This window comes from Diabrotica undecimpunctata, chromosome 8, assembly GCF_040954645.1.
Source record: "Diabrotica undecimpunctata isolate CICGRU chromosome 8, icDiaUnde3, whole genome shotgun sequence".
Lineage (NCBI taxonomy): Eukaryota > Metazoa > Arthropoda > Insecta > Coleoptera > Chrysomelidae > Diabrotica > Diabrotica undecimpunctata.
Window position 1 is genome coordinate 67662854 of NC_092810.1, and position 21746 is coordinate 67684599.

Genomic DNA, 21746 nt, shown 5'->3' on the forward strand with positions numbered 1-21746 from the left:
GATGTAAAGGTTCAGGTATGTACACACATGTATCATCATAATATCCTATTGTATTTTTTGATCTTGTCCATATACGGTTTTATTCTTTATCCAATCAAATTAAAACTCATCGTTATTTTTTGTTTAGATGTTACGTTATTAAGTTCTAAATATTTTTCTATGCATTGTTAAAGACGAAATATGGATTTTAGTTTCTCCATAATCCTACTGCTATTTAAATTATTTTTCTTTTTTATACATATACTCAGTTTACATATTATTATTTTTACCAAAACTTGTTACCTTCTAAATTTAGCCTGCCAATTTTTTCGATTTATTTTAAAATTTGCGATGAGTAAATTTTCATGGTGGAAAATGCCCTTACCACCGTTTCTAAATCGTTTATTCATTGATGTGTCTCCAGGCGATTTAAACTTGTACGAACGGCTGGGTGGATGTTTAAAAAATATGTTTGTTAAAACCAATTTTTATTGCCAGTCACCCCTTTTTTCCATGCTTGCTAATTAACTCCCAATGCACAATATTTTTTTTCTTCTAGAAATTTTTAATTTGTATAAAATTTAATATATAATATATCCACGCATGTAGAAATTCACAACTTTGTCCAAGCCTATTTTTCGTTAGAACGTTTGAAGTGTTCGCTTGTTAATCGGATTGTAATACAAAATAAATTTTTCTTTTACTTTGATTTAAACAACGTGGTCTAATGATGTTACCTATAGTTAAATGTTAAACTTATTAATGTTAAATCTGTATTTTGGAATTCTGTTTGTGCTTTATGTTTGGAAAAGCATACTGTGTTTTTATATTCATTTTTTTAGCATTTTTTATACTTCTATTCTTGCATAGTTTTTAACTTATATTTAAAAAAAAAACTGACTTGGTTCTGTTCGCTTTCTGAAGACACTGAACGTTTTACATTTTTTGTGGTTCATAAACTACATTTTGTATTGAAATTTGACGGTCGTACCCCAGTGGATTCCATGTAAAAGCACCAAATAGTGCAGACAAAATATATTTGTGTATTACGTAATGTTAAATATTTAAAGTGCTTATTAAAAATGGCAAATAGCTGAAACGTTTACGTAATATTGAAGTGACAAACCCAGGAATTAAAAAAGTTTTTAATGTTTATGCACCCATTTTGGAGCTATTATCAAGAGGGTTATGGGTCCATTTGAGACGGTTATGTGACCTATCGGAATATGATGTTGGATTAGGGCTGAAGTAGTATCGGAATATTTTACAGATATAGAATGTTCGTAAATACGGTTGTGGATTCGTCGATGTGTCTGTCCTATGTATGTTCGTGGGCAACTGGAACAAACTATCTCGTAGACACCATAGTCGTCATTGTGGATTTAGTCTTTTACGGATCTGACGAGATTGAACAACTTAAAGTTAGTAGTGAGTAGTTAGGATGGTTTTGATGTTTAGAGGATTAAGAGTTCTACTGATCTTGACAGTGACACCTTTGATAAAAGGTGGAAAGATTGTGGGTTGATCATGCATCAAGGTTTCTTTTTTGGATGAAATGGGGTTTAGATGTTTTTGAATGATCCTATTGATTTGGGTTTTGTGGTATCCATTTTGTAACAGTGTTTGCCTTATTAAATTGATTTCGGATGATCTGTGATTGTCATCGCCAAGTCTTATGGAACATGAAACAAGAGTGTTGATAACTGAATTAAGTTGGGCGGGGTGATGATGTGACTAAGCATTGAGATAACGGTTTGTATGGGTGGGTTTCCGTAAAGGGAATAGGTAAAACTGTGAGGATTATGTTTCTGAATAAGAATATTAAGGAATGGCAAAGACGCTTCAGACTCAACTTTTATGGTGAATTTAATACTGGGATGTAATCCATTTCGATAGAAGAAGAAGAGATCTAATGTGTCTTTACCATGGAACCAAATGAGAAAGGTGTCATCAACGTATCGTAGCCAGCAGGTCAGATTGAAATTTGATAAGGACAGGGCTGTTGTTTTGAAATGTTCCATGTAGATATTAGCTAATACGAGAGTGAGAGGGGATCCTATTGGGACACCTTTGATTTGGCAATAGAAATGATTTTGGAATAAAAAGTATGTATTAGACATGCAGTGTTTTATAATAGATATAATGTATCTTGGGGGATTTGATGTTAAGAGTCCAAGATGGAAATGGTTTTATTAATAGGAATGTTGGTGAATAAAGAAACAATGTTAAAACTAACATAATATATCTGAGGATGAAATAAAAATGTTTTTCAGACGATCAATTGGGGTAGTAGGGGAGTGGGGCAGTTGTATGCACTGACGATGGGTCTTAGGGAGACATTGGGCTTATGGATTTTTGGCAGGCCGTATATTTTTGGAATTTGGGATTATTTTTCTCTGATTTTAAGAGATTTTTTTATGTTTGGAGGTAGGGTGGACTTATTTATGATGGATTTGCTCGTTTTTTCTAGATATATAGTGGGATCATTTGGGACGCGTTTTAATTCTGTGGAATTGAGAAGTTCGCACATTTTCTCAAAATAATTAGAAGAGTTAAGAATGGCGGTGGCATTACCTTTGTCGACCGGAAGGATGACAATGTCAGGGTTGTTATAAAGTTCTTTGAGAGCACGTCTCTGAAGGTCGCACTTCCAATGTCAAGTCAGGTAGTCATGCTTCTTGCTAATACTTGAAGTAAACTCAGTTTTCTCATACTGAGCATCATACTGAGCACGGATATAAAGAATTTATGAACCATTAGACGAAACTAGAACAAATTAAACAATTTTATACCAAATCATACTTTATTATCAATGTAATAAATATATAGTAAAATGACATTTCCATGCGATGAAGTGCATTATAACAATTTTGTATTTAAAGAAATAAAACATCTTGTAAAAAAGTAATAATTAATTTTTATTCTTCTGAAGAAGACTTTGAATTTCCATAAAACTTTTTCCTCCAGTTTCTGGCAAATAAAAATAAAAAATAATGAAACCTATAACACATGAAAAACTATAAAATAACATGCACATATACACTCCGAATGAATTACATATTAATGGATAGGCAAAATTACTTCCAACAGCTAAAATACAATACGGCAATGTTACTGCAGAATATCCTGTGACTCTTACTTCATTATCAAATAACTCTCCTACTATACCAATTGGAAGAGGACCTAATCCCATACCATAAGATATTACAAATAATAAAATGCAGATTACTGGCAACCAATGTATTTTATTAAGAAAATGCAACTCATATTGCTTGGAATAGAAGTAAAACGCCATTAAAGCCATAGAGCCCGAACAACCCAATGTGGAAAATAAAAGAAGAGGCCGTTTACCCGATTTGTTGACAAATACAGTAGCTAGGAAAATAATCACCATATGTGTAAATCCGAACAAAATACTTATTGCATTACCTGGGAGTAATGCTATGTCATTAAAGATTGGGACCAAATATTCCACAATAATTAAAAATCCTGATAATTCTTGCGTAGCATAAATGACAAAACCCAGAAATAAAGCTTTTCTGGAATTGGGAGAACGAAAAATTGCCCATGGTCCACGATTTAGATTAGCGCGGCTTATATTAAATTGTTCTATTTTAAGGTATTCCAGTTCCGCATCCCCATATTTTCTAAATTTTCTCAACCTATCTAAAGTAGATATACCTTCAAGTTTTTTATTTTTACAAGCTAGGTAAATGGGAGACTCAACCATAAAAAATGATAAAATAGCATGTAATACAAGAGGTAGAGCATAAATAAGAGTCAACTCTTTTACTGGTTCCACCAATGACCCAATTATATATCCAAAGAGATTGCCAGCTGGTACCATAAAACCAACCATACAACCAACCCACGTTCTTTCGTGATCAGTACAAATTTCTCCATTATATATTGCTATGATAATTATAGCTCCCGCAGCAAGAACACCGATTATAGAACAAAATACATAGTATACATAAATGTTTTTTCCAAAAGCTATAATAATGAGACACGCTAAATATAAAATTCCTATCGTCCTAATTATTGTTTTTCTTCCAAAGAAATCTGCTAACTTTACCAAACCTATAAAACCAAATAGTGAAATAAAGCTACAAGTCGATAAGAGAATTGAATTTTCCATAGCTGTGATAGGTCTTCCAAATGGATTGAGTTCAGTATCATTCAAAAATAATTTTGGTATTACTGACGACGGCCAGACCATCATGGATCCTACTGATATTAGAAGAATGTTGGCTAAAAATTAAAATTGCTAAAATTAAAAAAATATTGCTTCAGTAATTAAAACATTATTGAGTTCATTAAAGAGATACAAAAATTAATTTTAAAACAAATTCAACCCACCAAAGAGGTCACAATTACTATAATGGGTGAGTTAGTTGAATATAGACCAAAATAAAAAGACTGCATTATTGTCATAATATATTTAACAGGAATAATACATACAGTGTGTAAAAGCCAAATGGCATAAATTCATTATTTAGGTTACTGTACATATTTATAAAAAATCCCGAAACACGTCAAATTTAAATTATAACTTGACATTCTTTAACGTAAAAATGCAACCCCTACCTTCAGCCCCCTTAGAATGACAGGAACAACCCCCAATTTTTAAAATAGGAAGTATAGGCTTGTGATATATCATTTGAAAGGTCTTTTCATTCTCCATTCAAAAATGTTGTCGCTTTCAAGTTTAATAAGATTAATTAAGATAAAATAAATTAAAATCATGTGGTTACCGAAATTAGCTAAAATATACTCAAAACTTATATCCCGTTTAGGTCTTGATAATGAGAAAGTGAACAAAAACCATAACAATGTGGTTTTTAGATGGTAACCATTAAAAAACTCAGTATTTTAATTAAGTAAAAAGTTCGTTCAATTCAATTCTGAAAAATGTTTAGATTAACGGAAATGCATAAAATAACAGTTTTACAAATGATTGGTTACGGAGATAACACCCGAACACAACAGGAAGTAACTCGCCTATTTCATGAGAAATTTCCTAATTTACCGCCTATATCCCAAGGAACAATAAGTAAAAAAGAGAAGCAGTTTCACGAGTTTGGTCATGTAAGGCAAATAAAAAAAGCAGCTGCCAATGCACTGAGTGATGAACTCAAATTAGATGTGTTGCTTGAGTTTCAGGAAAATCCACATACATCGAGTAGACAGGCATCCACTACATTCAATGCTAGCCATACATCGATAGTAAACATATTATAAGAAAATAAATTGCATCCCTATAAGATGATACCTACTCAGGAGCTCATGGAAGACGATTTTGATAGGAGAACTTTTTTTTGTGAGCAAATGGTGGACATGTTGGGTAACAATATTATCCAATTAGAAGACGTTATGTTTTCTGATGAGTGTACTTTTTCACTTAAAGGTCATGCTAATCGGCAAAATTGCCGCTACTGGGCCACGGAAAATCCTCACTGGATGAGAGAAGAACACACTCAATACCCTCAAAAGGTTAATGTTTGGGCAGGGATTGTAGGAAACAATATCATTGGTCCCTTTTTCATTGAGGGCTACTTGAATGGCAACAATTATTTGACACTACTTCAAAATGATGTCATTCCAACGTTGACAAATTTATATCCTGATCCAGGAAACCCTCAAGTTCCAGCGAATACGATATGGTTTCAGCAGGATGGAGCACCACCACATTACCAACTTAATGTCCGGCAGTACCTCGATACAATATTTCCCAATCGGTGGATAGGGAGACGAGGATCGATTGAATGGCCAGCGCGATCACCTGATCTTACATTATTAGATTTCTTTTTATGGTTATATGTGAAGAGCCATGTGTACAAAACTAAACCTTCTGATTTAAATGACTTAAAAGAACGAATAACGCTTGCGATTAGGTCGATCACGCCTGTTATGTTAAATAATGTTAGAAGACAGTTTTATTTGAGATTAGGATGTTGCTAAGACGTTCGCGGTGAACATTTTGAACATCTACTTCATTAACATTCATAGTTCTTTTTCGTGTTCTACATTTTATTACGTTTTGCATTACATTATAGTTTTTGATTGTATTGTAGCGAATTTCGGTAACCACATGATTTTAATTTATTTTATCTTAATTAATCTTAATAAACTTGTAAGCGACAACATTTTTGAATGGAGAATGAAAAGACCTTTCAAACGATATATCACAAGCCTATACTTCCTATTTTAAAAATTGGGGGTTGTACCTGTCATTCTAAGGGCGTTGAAGGTAGGGGTTGCATTTTCACGTTAAAGAATGTCAAGTTTTAATTTTAATTTGACGTGTTTCGGGATTTTTTATAAATATGTACAGTAACCTAAATAATGAATTTATTCCATTTGACTTTTACACACTGTATAGTCCGGCAGCAGGGTACCTTTCTGTATGCATGAAAGGGTGAATAGTTGAAAACTATTCTATCTTTTTTATCTAAATCATCTAAATTTTTCGCTGAATACTATTATGTAAATCTCCCATCTCAAAAAATGGCGCCAATTTTAATAAACAATTTTTTTATTAATAAATTTTTAAATTTGAATATTTTAATTTACAACTAGTCCAATCGTAAAGTACAGCTAAAAATACATGAAAAATGCTATATATGTTATGTATAAAAAATTTGTAGTTTAAACGGAAGTTTAAACGGTTTTTATTAGTACGGAAATAAGGTGGCTTTCTCGCGGCAAATGTTTAGCTAGGCTCTTTGAAATGAGAGCTGAAATTAGAACCTTCCTAATTGACAGCAATTTTGCCTTGGGTGATCGATTGTGTAACGAGCAATGGCTAATTAAATTGGCATATTTCACAGATATTTTTAACAAAGTCAATAAAGTTAGTCTCTTACTTCAGGGAAAGACAATAACTGTCTTTAACGCCAATGATAAAATAAAAGCGTATAGGAAGAAATTACATTTTTGGGCAGAATCGGTGAAAAATAAAAATCTGGATAGCGTTCCACGAATCACAGAATTTAGAGAAGAACTGGAATCAGACATACCTGAAGCTGTCTTTAACGAGTTCCACACTAATGTGCTAAAGTTACTTGAAAACTTCCATAATTATTTTCCTGAGGAATTCCACGACAAAATTAAAGAAAACTTTTGGGTTGCAGATCCATACCTTGCATTGTTAAAAAACCAGCTTCCTTAACATTTCAGCAGTATAAATGCCTGATAGATTTGACATCGGATTCTGAGATAAAAAAACATTTTGGAAGTAAGTCGCTAGTAGATTTTTGGTGTCAACTCAAAGACAAATTTAAAATTGTTTGCAACAACATACTTATGTGAAGCAGTATTCTCTGCCTATGTGGCCACTAAAACAAAATATAGATCTTGACTTAATCGGAACCGGACATTCGATTTCAGTTATCCTAAATTCAACCAGATATTATTAACCTGTGCAAATCAAGGCAGCCTCATTCTTCATATTAAAATGAAGACATTACGTTTTTTAAGATTTTAGAAATAGGATCTGTGTGTATGTAATTAAGTTTCTTATGTTTGCGATTGAAAAAAAAAATTGAATAAAGTGGATAGAAAATGTAATGGTTAATATCCCCCCCCCCCCAACTAATATCACTCGTTCTCTGTGACACATATATAGGTTCAGGTGCAATATGGTAAGTGCTCCCTATAGAATTTCTGTCCTGAATAGTGCTCCTCGACCAAAAAACTTTGGGAAACGTTGCGGTAAATAATATACGAATACGAATAAATGAAATGTCAATGTCTAAATGTCTAAATATGTGTAATATTCAAAATATGTTTTTAAATAAATTTTGTGTGTCTATCTTTATTTCATTAAGATTTGATTTTTGTGCGATATTGTCTTTAAAGATGTGTCAGTAAATTATATTTATTATAAATAACAATATACCGGATGACGGCTTAAGGCCGTTACATTAATATAAATTATTTTATTGGCTTTTATGCAAACTCGATTTTGTGCAAAATAATGAAGCATCCTATTTAATAATACTCTGTTGAAGAGCCACGGCATTATCAAATAGAATATTCCCCATATAATAAGACTAATTTCGAAGACCAGTCCAACCGTGGTGTAGATAAGGGTACACTACGATAGACACTATACATATAGTGAGACTAGTAATGGAAAAATCACGTGAAAGAAGAACATCACTTTATACGACATTAATTATTTAAAAAAAAAGTGTTTGATGAAAAAATGAGCATGAGAATATACTATTCCTATTAAAAGTAAAGTATTTTTTTAAGATAATATATCAAACATAGAAGAGCATACAGCTGAAATAGAAGACCAATAACCAACATACGAAGAAGTAACCTAGGCAATTAGTAAACTTAAAATAATAAGGCACCAGGCAGTCATGGTATACCCGCAGAGTGCTTAAAACACGGAGAACAAGCGCTGTACTGTACAGATCTATATACAAGTCAATTCATGGTAATGGGCGAGAAAAAGTAATGCCAGATGAAGGGAAAGAAGGGGTTATCGTACCAATTAACAAAAAAAGGAAACAAAAAGCAATGTCTTAACTACCGGGGAATAACGCTTCTAAATACCACCCACCAAGTCCTTGCAAACATCCTGAAACTTAAAAAATATTTTTAAGTCTGACTTATTACAATAAAAATATGATTTATTCTTTTTTATAAACATTAGGAACCCCCAACATATCGTGGATTAAAAAATATCGAAATCGGTTCATTTTTCACCGAGATTTTTCACAAATTTTTCGGGGATCCGCCAATTTGAAATTCAGAGTTCAATTTTCTTGATTTTTTTCCTTGCAAACATCCTGAAACTTAAAAAATATTTTTAAGTCTGACTTATTACAATAAAAATATGATTTATTCTTTTTTATAAACATTAGGAACCCCCAACATATCGTGGATTAAAAAATATCGAAATCGGTTCATTTTTCAACGAGATTTTTCACAAATTTTTCGGGGATCCGCCAATTTGAAATTCAGAGTTCAATTTTCTTGATTTTTTTCGCTAACATTTCTTTCACTTTATTATTCATTTTTGATAAAATAAGTGTATTTTTAAACACTATAAATAGCAAAGTCTGGTTAAAAAAAAAGGTGTAAAAATGTTTCGCAGATATCTGAAGCTTTTAAGACATAGGTGGGGGATACTAGATGATGAATAGATGAAAAGATACTCCTAGTTTTACCTTGCGTTTTTTTAAAGAAATAATTTATGGTCACAATTTGATTTTTTGTCTATAAATTTTTTCGCTTATATTTTAAATAAACAATATTTATGTCATTTTTTTATGTCAAGAATATCTTTATTTTCCCGTTTTTTTAATTAAAATTGATAAATAATTTACAGAGATATTTGCAAAAAAGCAGTTTTTTGCACTAATTTATAAATTTTATAAATTTTTTTATTAACAAAATAAAATAGTATTAATACATTTAAACATCAAGGAATTACCATCTTTTAGATTTATGCGAAATTTCCCCCCCGATCAGTCAAATATTTTATAAACCATTGAGCTTGCCCTACGCATGATGCTAGACACATTCAGCAAATTTCATAGGATTGTTTAAGACATAGACTATCTCAGAAGTTAAATGCATATTGAGTTTTCATCGAAATTATTTACAAAATAAACGTTTGAAAAAGGGGTATGTTTTTTACTTATAAACAATTGTAGTAACTTCTATATTTTTCAAACTACAGACTTGTACGTACAACCATTGGATAGCTGGTAAAAAAGCTCACATTAAAAAATAAAAAACCTTCTATGACCAATAGGAACAAAGTTAGTTACTATTTTTAAAAAAATCATATCTCCATTGTTTATAAACATTAAGAAGTAAAACTTGCACAACTTTTGAATGAAAATCTAAACTTTATATTGAAACTTATAGCTATAAAATTTATCTAATTTTTCGAAACGACGGTACTTTCGAAAGATCGACATAGGAAAGTGGAGAGGATATCTGTTTCAGCTCCGTTTTTTTTTATCTCAGCTTCCTTTGCAGCTGCAAGCCTCTTTTTTTAATTCTGGGGTAGCTCGTCGAAATATGAATAACTACATAGTTTTCACTGGCCGGAAAATATGGGAAAACTCGGAAAAATTGAGTCCATTTAAAATTCACTCTAAATACTTACTTTTTTTTAATTTGCTCAAATAGTCTGTCGCAGTATTAATAATTATGACATAATTTTCACCCCCCATAAATCTCGGAAAATCCCGGAAAATCAACATATGTTTTTTCATTTTATATCAATGATGTAATAATACGTATATATTTTATAAATTAAATTTCAGGTAATTTTTTACATATTATATTATTATGTACCTTACATTAATTATAATTGTTTGTATTTTTATAATTAAAATATTGATTTTTATTCTATTTTTCTTACAAATATGATATACAATATTAATCTAATCTGCCTTACTGCTTTGATAAAATAAGTCGATTTACTTGCCTTATTAAATTTTGCAATGTTTATTGAACTTTATTTTTTTTATTTTCTTTACATACATTGGTTTAAAAGTTAAAATTTGGTTCATTTATTCGACTTCACTGTCAGGTCTGAACCTCTTTGTTGCAGGTTGTTTGTCTTCACTTATTAAGTCAGTCTTTCCATACATTAACATATTAATGGGCGATCTTAATGCCAAGGTGGGTCAAGGTAAGGTAGGAGAACAAGTAGGAAAATATGGGCTTGGAAACAGAAATGACAGAGGAGATCGATTGATTCAATTTTGCCAAAGTGAAGACTTCGTAATAACAAATACCTTTTTTAAATTACCTCCTCGACGGTTATATACATGGACATCTCCACAACATACCAAAGAAAAAATGGTGAGAAATCAAATAGACTACATTATGATAGCAAGGAGGTATCATAATGCTGTTAAATGTACTAAGACGTACCAAGGAGCTAATATAGGCTCAGATCATAACCCGGTAGTTACTGTGATAGAGGCCAGACCAAAAAAGATTAGAAGATCACACAGAAAGGCACTAGATTTAAATAAACTTCGACACAAAAATATACGACAAGAAACAGGAGAAGAAATAAATGAAAACCTCCGTTCAGTGCAGCAACAAATTAACGATACAAACAACGTTATTTAAAAATTAAAGTACATAAATACAGCTATACAAACAGCAGGAAAGAAATATCTTACAAAAACAACAACAAAGAATAAGGGGTGGATGACACAAGATATACTAGACTTGATGGAACAAAGAAGAAAGATGAAGAATTACCCAGACAAATACAAAGAAATAAATAAACACATAAAAAAGAGAATAAAAGAAGCCAAAGAGGAGTGGATTAAAGAACAATGTGAAGAAATGGAAACCTATGAGAAAAAGTACGATGCGTTCAATATGCACAAAAAAGTAAAAGAGATAACAGGAAGCATAAAGAAATGCCAAATAGGTAAACTTAAAGACAAAGATGGAAATCTTATTGTAGATCTAGAGAATAAAATAAAAAGATGGACCGAATACCTGAATGAATTATTTGAAGACGATAGAAACAACTTAACTCAAATAATCAATGCAACTGGGCCAGACATATTGAAAGAAGAAGTAGAATACGCAATAAGAAACGCTAAAAATGGAAAAGCAAATGGACCTAATGAAATTCCTACATAACTGTTGAAGCTTTTGAATGATAAATCCGTAACCATAATATTAAATTTTGCAGCGAGGAGCTAAAACAGTTTCCCCTCCACTTTCCTATGTCGATCTTTCGAAAGTAACTTCGTTTCTAAAGGTTTTAAGTTTCGAAAAATTGGATGAATTTTATAGCTATAAAATTCAATATAAAGTTTAGATTTTCATTCAAAATTTGTGCAAATTTTACTTCTTAATGTTTATAAAGAATGGAGATATAATTAACAAAAAAATTGTCGCTAACTTCGTTCCTATTGTTTAGAGAAGGTTTATTTTTTTTGTTAAATGTGAGTTTTTTACCAGCTATCTAATGGTTGTATGTACAAGTCTGTAGCTTGAAAAATGTAGAAGTTATTACAATTGTTTATAAGTAAAAAACATATCCCTTTTTCAAACGTTTATTTTGTAAATAATTTCGATGAAAACTCAATATTCATTTAACTTCTGAGATAGTATGAGTCTTAAAGAATCCTATGAAATTTGTTAAATGTGTCTAGCATTATTCATAGGGCAAGTTCAATGGTTTAAATAATTAGTCCCAGGGATAAACAAATTGAATAACTTTTAAACTATTTGACCGATCGGGGGGAACTTTCGCACAAATTTAAAGAACGGTAATTGCTCAATGTTGAAATGTATTAATAACATTTTATTTTGTTAACAAAAAAATTAATAAAATTTATAAATTAGTGCAAAAAATTGCTTTTTTGCAAATATCTCCGTAAATTATTTATCAATTTTAATTGAAAAAACGGGAAAATAAAGATATTCTTAATATAAAAAAATGGTATAAATATTATTTATTTAAATTATAAGGGAAAAAACTTATAGATAAAAAATCAAATTCTGACCATAAATTATTGTTTAAAAAAAACGCAAGGTAAAACTAGGAGTATCTTTTTATCTATTCGTCATCTAGTATCCCCCACCTATGTCTTAAAAGCTTCAGATATCTGCGAAACATTTTGCCGTGAAATCGATGATTTTTGTATAACCAGACTGGGCTAAAACGTTTCTCGAAAGTATAGGTTATTGAGTATCGAATGCCGCCAAGTTTGTTTTTTAATTATTATAAATAAAGTAACAGCGATTTTTTTAAAGAGGCTATCTCGGCTCCTATTGCTCATACATTTTTTTTTATTGTAGGTCTTGAAGCCAGTAATCATAATTTGTGAGTTCAAACTGCTACAATGTTTAGGATATTTGTAAAAAAAATTAAGCATATTTTCATATGAAAATTGAGCATATTTTCATATGAAAATTGAGCATATTTTTATATGATAGAGATTAAATATCAGCTTCTCTTTATTAAGAGAATTCTCTATAGAAAGAGAATGCTCCTCTTATTAGGTCTCTTCTAAACAGGTATGGCCACAGTCGGACTGAACGCGGGTCGTTGCGCCTTTTGCCTTCGTTAACATCTATCCATAAAAAAATTAACGCTGACAATTTGTTAAATCTTTAACCAAAAATGATGTAGCTACCATTCCCTTAAAAAATATTTTTACTTGCTTCCGATTTCACCGTTTGATTGATTTATTGGTTTAATTAAGTATAGTGTTTTTGTAAAATACAACTCGCATCAGGTATCACATAATCAAAGGCCAGCATACATAGCTCGGAAATGGCACCCAGAGATTTGTGTTAGTAGCTTAGACGCGACGTGCGACGCCTTCGAAGACCATTTTTATGATTCGGACACCTTTAATAGAGGTAAAAGTAAAATCCACAATTGACCTAAAATATACAGCTACAGTTTTCTACACTCCTTAACTACAATATGCATATAGGATTGTTGCGCTTAGAATCCTACATAACAAAGCCAGTGGGTAAAACACAGTACAACTCGTATCAGATATCAAATAATCAAAGGCCAGCGTCCATACCTCTAAAAAGACACCGGGTTTTGTGTTAATAGTAAGATCTTGGATACGACGTGCGTGATATCTCAAAAACACTTTTTACGATTCGGGCGTCTTTAGGAATCAATATCCGCTGTTTCTCTTACAACATAAGAGTAGTACATCCCATAAGTGGCCTAAAATATACAGTTACAGTTTTCTGCGCTCCTTAACTACATTAAACATACAGGATTGTTGCGTCTTAGAATCCTATATAACGAAAGTCAGTGGTTACAACAAAATACAACTAGTATGAGGCAGCAGATCCTCAAAGGCCAACGCACAGCTCAAAAATGGCAGTTGGGGTTTTGTGTTAATAGCTTAGATGCGGCGCCCTCGAAGACCATTTTTACGATTCAGGCACCTTTAGTAGGTATCAATAGAAGCTGTATCTATTATAATATAAGAGTGTTACATTCTATAATTGGCCTAAAATATACAAGATACCGTCCTTCTGGCGAAAACACTAGAAGATTTGCAACACCTTGCTAAACAACTAAATATGTATTGCAACGATTATGGACATAAATTTGAAGAAAACCAAGTTCATGGTATTTACAAAAGCACAAAACATCAAAGTTAAGCTAGTAATAAACATAGAAATTAAACAAATATCTTCATGCAAATATCGTGAAGCATGGATCACATAAGATACGCATTAAACTTGCACGGTCAACTTTTAACAGAATGAGAAAACTTTTCTGTAATCGCAACATCATTATAACGCTCTGGATAAGAATGCTTTGATGTTATATTTTCTTTACCCTTTTGTATGAGGTTTAAGCCTGAATACTGAAACAATCCAATATTAAAAACGTTGAAGCATTCGAAATGTGGTGTTATCGGCGTATTCTATAAATATCATGGATGGATCGCAAAACAAACGCACAAGTTCTCGAACAACTAGGAAAACAATGCGAAGTTTTAAATTCCATAAAAACCAGGAAGTTGGAATACTTGGGGCACATCATGAGAGGTGAAAAATACAAAAACTTAGCGAAACTAATCCAAAATTTTACTTTAAAATAAGATTATTATGACATTTCGATGCCATAGTTGTAACGGGTAACGGGAAATCATGGTTCGATTCCAAAGAGGGAACCTGAGAAATGGCTAGCACATCCAAGGAAGGCAGCAAGCGCGCAAATTACCCACTCCCGGCACGGGAAGTAGTTACGAAAAATAACGATACAGGACTCATCAGAGACCCCGTAGTTAGAATAAGTACGCTCTAAACCTTTAATGAGGATCAATTGGAGGGCAAGTCTGGTGCCAGCAGGTAATTCCAGCTAAAATACTGTATATATTAAAGTTGTTACGGTTAAAAAGGTCGTCCCTTGCCGCCGGTTCATCGTACGCGGTGTCAACTGGCGTAAAATTGTGGCTTATTCCCAATAGAAATAGTAAATTATATTATGGATTTAAATTAAAATTAAGTTTAAGAAAATTCACAAATAAAATTGATTTACTTTACGTGTATTAGGATTTAAAAAAAATTGATGTAAACAGTTTAAGAGGAGGTTTGGCGCATTTGTTTAGAGTTTAGGTTGGCGGCTTTTTTAAGAGTATGGGTTGGCGACTCCCATACTCTTATTTATTATTAGCCAGTCCCGCCCTAGGTATAGCCTTTTACTTTTTTCGTCTTGGGATAAACAAATTATAGCAAACAAATGAATCGATCCGGTTTCATAAAATCTCATTATTAGAAAAGATAAATTAGCAAATAAAAAGCCTTTTTCGTGACACTCTTTGATACAGGTACCCAACAACTACTTTTGATAAATTTGGTGATAACAATATATAATAACGTAATCATTTTTTTTGAAAATCAAATCTACACTTGTTAATTTTTCTTGATTTATATTCATTAGTTTTTCAATTATATTTATTGACAAATAATTATTGAAAAACATGAATTGTTATAAACTTTGTATAATTATAAATAAAAATCGTAAAATTAAATACGTAAATTTTAATAAATATCTTAATGATATATAGGTACAGATTAATTCCATAATTTTTGTTTGAAATTATACAAAATTTATAACAATTAATTTGTGTAAAATATATTTATGATGTTTTTGAGAAAAAATAATTGTAAAAATAATAGACATAATTCACGAAAAATTAACACGTATAGGTTTGATTTTCAAATAAAAAATTAATTTTTGTAAAATGATTGTTTAAAGATATTATTTATAACTATAATACATAAATATTTATGTTGCTTATTATTTCATAACCTTTTCTACTAATAATAAGAGAAAAGTAAAATTTTGCAAAATAAATATTTATTTTAAATTGTTAAACAAATTACTCGGTTAAAAAAAAATCATTTCACAAAGTAACTAAACGCATTTTCTGATTTATGCCACGGGGTACCCCAAATAAAACAAAACATATTTTTTTTATTAGACCCAGAGATATTGTGACTTTTACAAATTTGATTTTATGAATTCAGTTTTTGAAATATTCAACTCGCTTTGCTTAGAAAAACCCTTTATCTTTGGCGCATCATGGACGGCTGATTTTTAAAGGAATATAGACCTAATATTTTACGAATAATAACGTTGTAAATATAAGATTTTGGGATAAACAATTTCAAATTTGCAGTAACTATTAAGAGCGTAGGTACAAAATGACGGGCCAATGCTTTTTAAATGCATTAATTTTTTTCGAATCCCGAGAAAACTAACAATTATTTTTGAAAAATTTAAACGCAGAATAAAAGATTACATTATTACCGAGGGCCGAAAGTCCCTTAAAATAAACAAAAAGTTTTTTTAAATGAGATATTTGAAATTAAAAATCACACTAAATTTTCTCTTCTTTTTCATCCTTGTAACTTATTAAAATAAACATTATAGAAGTTTGCAGGTACTTTCGGCCCTCAGTAATAATGTATTATTTCATTCTGCGTTTAAATTTTTAAAAAGTACGTATTAGTTTACTCAGGTTCGAAAAAAATGAATGCATTTAAAAACATTGGCCCGAAATTTTGCGCCTACGCTCGTAGTGAAACTTATTAAAAATTTTAAAGTTGAATATTTGTAATATTGTCCTTATTCTCACGCGAAATGTGTGCATTTTTTCTATGCATTTTTAGAAAAGCTAATATTAATTTTTAAAAAATCGACTTTTGAAGCTATTTTTGCAATAATTAAGCAACAAATTAACAAAAATAACTTTACAAACCCTCATTTTAAAGGATTTTCTATGCTTTTTCAGTAAAATTGTGTCACGTTTCCATATAATTTACCGGTCTTCACGGTAAATAAATAGTTTAATTGTTTATAAGTAAAAAATGACTTTTTTAAGTATAGTACTTATTTTATAAAAAATAAAGTTTATTTTTTTTGAATATTTTGTTTATTACATATTGTTATCACAAAATGTATCAAAAACATTTGTTAGATACCTGTGTCAACGAGTGTCATGGGAAAATCGTTACTTGTATGGTCTATTTGTTGAACATTTAAAGTGTCAATTTAATACATTAAAAATTATTATTTAAACATTTTTACAAAAAATATGCCCATTTTCCTAGAGTACTGTTTTTCAACTTTGAGCGATAATTATGCAAAGATAATCGATCGAAATGTGACTTATAAAATCTTAAATTAACGCATAGTCAAATTACTTTTAAGATTTTGTTGCTATATTTTATAAAGTCACGTACCTTAGGCTTCGAAACAATCTGAATTAAAAAGTGCATATTTTACCCCTTTAAAGTCTCATAAATTATTAAAAACCAAAAAGTTGTTTTAGCGCGGACTGGGGAGTTGTTCCTGACATCGCCATTTATAGCACAGAGTAGGTTTCAAAATTCACTCATTAATGCACTCTTTTTCACTCAGGGCTAACAGCCTGGGCTAGTTAGGTTTTTGAGACTTAAAACCTACTTGGATCAAAAGTTTCGATAATTATATTGATGATTATGGATAATATAAGATAAGCATTGATTTGAATTTGGCGTCGCGTCGCCCTGAAGATTTTTTAGGGACTAGAAGAGTCAACTTTTTGTTTGTGTGCTTAAGTGATACATTGTAGATTTGGCAATGTATATCACTGTATAAATTTTTTTATAATACCAATATAATGTTCTATTTTTACAGCCTTTATTTACAGAAGAGGTTCAGAAGACTTGAAGAATCCATTACTTTTCTATTCATCCATGCTTACCAAAAAATGTTCCCCATTTTAATTTTAACTATAATAAAGTACATTTTTTGTTGATAACCCGGTTAAAGCTTAACCATGGCCTCTTTCCAGAGCATCTGCATAGGATTGGAATCTATGAAACTCCTTTCTGTCCTTGTAATAATAAATCTGTCGGAGATTTGAACCACCTATTTTTCGATTGACATAATCATAGGGAACAAACTCGGAGCCTATATTTAGGTTTATTCGATCTCAATATTAGCCTACCAGTTAACATCAGCAATATGTTATCTTATTCTGACAAATCTATATATAATATTCTAATCAAGTTTATAAACGATTCTTAGATAATAATTTAAACATCCCTATAACAATTTTCTGTGGCAAAAAGATTCTTTGTCTAATGCCATCTCTCTCACTCTCTCTCTCTCTCTCTCTCTCTCTCTCTCTCTCTTTCTCTCTCTCTCTCCACACACACACAATACCAATATATTGTAAAGCTATGGAATTACTTTATGTAAAGGATGTATTATGTACTCTGCATAGTTCTTTTAGACTTTATTATTATATTTGATAAACGTAAACAAGTATTGATTACATAATATGCTTTGTTCTTAAACGATGTACTTACACAACAAAATAAAAAAATATATTTACCAGAACAAATTGAAAAGTAAAATAACCACGATGATTTTGCCCCATTACTAAGGTCAAAGTTATTTTCTCGTATTTTAATAGTTGCTTGTACAGCACTTTTACAAATACTTTCTTTCATGGTATATTCTGTTATTGTTCGACTTTTCACTTTAACAACTAGAAGATAATAAGGTGACTAGATAACACTATTATCGGTAAAAAACGTTAACTAATTAATTATGAAGTACAAATATAAATATCATACACTAATAGCACAAATACATACAGTGTGTGTAATATATATAATTATATATATTATTATATTATATTAACTATATTTTTATCGATCTAAAAATAACCTAAAATACAGGGTGTTATATTTAAAAAAAGAGCCGATGATGTCATTACTATAATATGTATCACCTTGTATAATGAAATTTGAATGTAAAATGTAGAACATTAAATTTAAAAATCGACATGTTTTAGATTTGTAGACTTTTTTAGATTTTAGTGTAGACATACTGTATACATGCACGTCTTAGATTCAATGATATTTTTAATAGATAATTAGTACCAAATAATGCTAAAAATTTAACAATGTCTGGTCTAGATTTGCTATTCTCATAATTAATATAAAAATTATTCTATGCTACGTTGTTTTAAGAACCAGTATATTTGTGAATAAATGAAAAAGCTAAGAGAATCTGTAATAAACGTCTTCTATAAAAAAACCAGGATTCTTTGGTGAATAATATCACGGCAGTAATCTTTATTTTATTCTACATATTTAAATAGCAATAATTAGATTTAGAAACTAAAAGTGCCATTTGTAATTTTCCCTTAAAATAAAACAGTAAAAAATCTTTAATTAGTAAAGCTAATTTAAAACTATAATGGTAAACGGTAGCCTCTCGAGGCTACCGAGGCTACTAGGTAATTTAAAAATCCGATATTTATAAATAAAACCCAATAACCTAATAAGAGCAATCCTTAAAAATAGGGCTTACCACAAGATCGATCTGATGATTACATAAGGATGAAATACGTATAAGAGAATGGTGGTGCTCTGAATTGAAATTACATCCTAACTTTCTTATTTTTGGAATACTCACGAATGGAGACACCGATTTGCGAAGGCTTGTTGCCTAAATAAAGTGACCTTTATCTAGTTATGGAATGCAAATTGTTAATTCCTCATGTCAGTTTTTATCGTCTGTTTGCTTTGAAAAATGTAGAATATACAGATTTGGGCAGTTTCCTGAATTGATTTCAAACGTAAGAAATCTCCGGATGTCTATTGTTTTAATAGATATCGCTATTGCGTCTGTGTGTTATTATTTTTAAATTATTACTGATATGACAGAACGATTTGGTTTCATTCATAGACCTTACCACAAGTTTGCTGTGATGATTCCATAAGGATGAAATACGTATAACCCAATGGTGGTACTCTGTATTGAAATTAAATCTTAATTGTTTTTCTTATTTATTCCTTAAGACTAGGTTGAAATGATTATATCCAACTTCCGCAGACTTTGAAATTCACTTTAAAAGAGTTTGCTGTGAGTAATTAAAAACTGTAATTAAGAGATCCTTATTATACATTTGTTAAGGATATATATACTACAGTATACAGTGTCTCACGTAAGTACGTTATAACTTTATTAACATTATAATTTAAAAACTGATTTAACTTCACTATCACAACAATATAAAGTTGTGCTCTGTTATTCTGGGTATTTAACAATTTATACCCAATATTACATGAAAGCCATATCAAGTTTAACATCCTGTATAATAGCAAAGGACTATAGGAACAATAATTAACAACCATAGTTCTTTAATAATATAAACATATTAAGATGGTTTTTAGAAAGGAATACCAGTTTAGAAACTTAAATTTTTATAAAACAACTTATTTGTTTGTGTCAATATATACCGATAAGAATCTTCTGTTTATCTCAGATTTATTATCAGTAGTCGAAAGCATAAAGCAAATATATTCAACTCATAAAATCTTCCAAAACATAAAATCTAGGCTACATTACCTGCAAAATAAAAATATAATCGTTCAATTCGTCTGGATACCATCACATATAGGTATTTCAGGTAACGAAAAGGTTGACGCCGTTGAAGCGGTTAAAGCAACCTCACATGAAAGCATTATTATTATCAAAAAAAATCCAGTCACAGATATCTAGTTTAATATCAAATAATATTGTTGTTGGGATTCAACTACCTCAATTTTTAAAGGGATTAAACCACCTATCAGTGTCCGTCTTGAACTTCGACAAAAAGGACGAGAACAGGTGTTTATAAATCGTCTAAGAATTGGTCATACAACATTAATCCATAAACACTTATTAACGAAACATCTTCCACTATAATGACCATGATGTAGATGCCCAAAAACAGTCCACCACATGCAGAATGTTCACTTTACTCGCTTGAACGAAGCATCGAAAACCTTTCTGAAGAACCAAGTCAGCTTAAAAATATTTTGAACTGTAACTTCTCCAATACAATTAAATATTTTAAGTTTAAGTACATTTATTTACATATTTCATAAAATGTAATAATAATATTCATCTAAGATGATAAATTGTTACTTTATATGTAGGTACACGAACATATATGTATATATATATATATATATATATATATATATATATATATATATATATATATATATATTGTAATCCTTTGACAGCCGCTAATAAACTTTTACGATTGATAAGACTTTTTGTAAATAACAAATCTTATTAATTTGTTAGATATTTTCATTTTTCTATCTAGGTAATAATAAAATAAATAAATTAAAAAAATAAAATAAAATAATAAAAATTTTATACTCCATTCGCTTAGCTCGGGCATATTTTGACAGATTCATTGTCGGAAACCTACAACACAACAATTCCTACTTCTCAGTATTAATAGCTCAAGTATCCTACTATTGCAGACTTCTTTCTTTAAAAAAAGAAGAATTATTCTAAATAGTGGAAGTGTATACTAAACCCATCAAATTTTGGGTAGTATATATTTAAAAATTATATTTTAGTTATTATAATTTAACATAACTATTTATTATATGGTGCAGATAAATAAATATTGATTTTCGGTAATTCGTAAAGTTCTATTTTATTTACTATTTAGTTTGTTTACTATTAATATTGGCTATGAGTACGTGTGCTTGGTTGTATAGTAATTTCCAGCCACTTTTAGTCTGTCAAAAAGTAACTAACTTCGCAAAAAAATAATTACTAAATTCACTAGACAGTTAGGACTGGGAATAGCGAACCGACTATAGTAATAATTATGTAGGTGTTTAAACGTTTATCTATAATTATTGGGAATTAGCCATGGATTGATTTGTCAAAAACTGACAGTTTACCATTATTTATGTTA

The 21746-nt window shown here is 30.4% G+C and overlaps 1 protein-coding gene across 1 annotated transcript; it reads right to left on the reverse strand.

Moving 5' to 3' along the window:
- Positions 1-2832: 2832 nt before the first annotated feature.
- On the reverse strand, positions 2833-18494 carry LOC140448432 (glucose transporter GlcP-like). The gene is made up of 2 exons (XM_072541515.1): positions 18363-18494; positions 2833-4230 (listed from the first exon to the last, which is right to left on the reverse strand). Exons 1-2 carry the CDS (start codon positions 18478-18480, stop codon positions 2891-2893), a joined length of 1458 nt encoding a protein of 485 aa, XP_072397616.1. The 5' UTR covers positions 18481-18494; the 3' UTR covers positions 2833-2890.
- Between the last annotated feature and the right edge of the window lie 3252 nt (positions 18495-21746).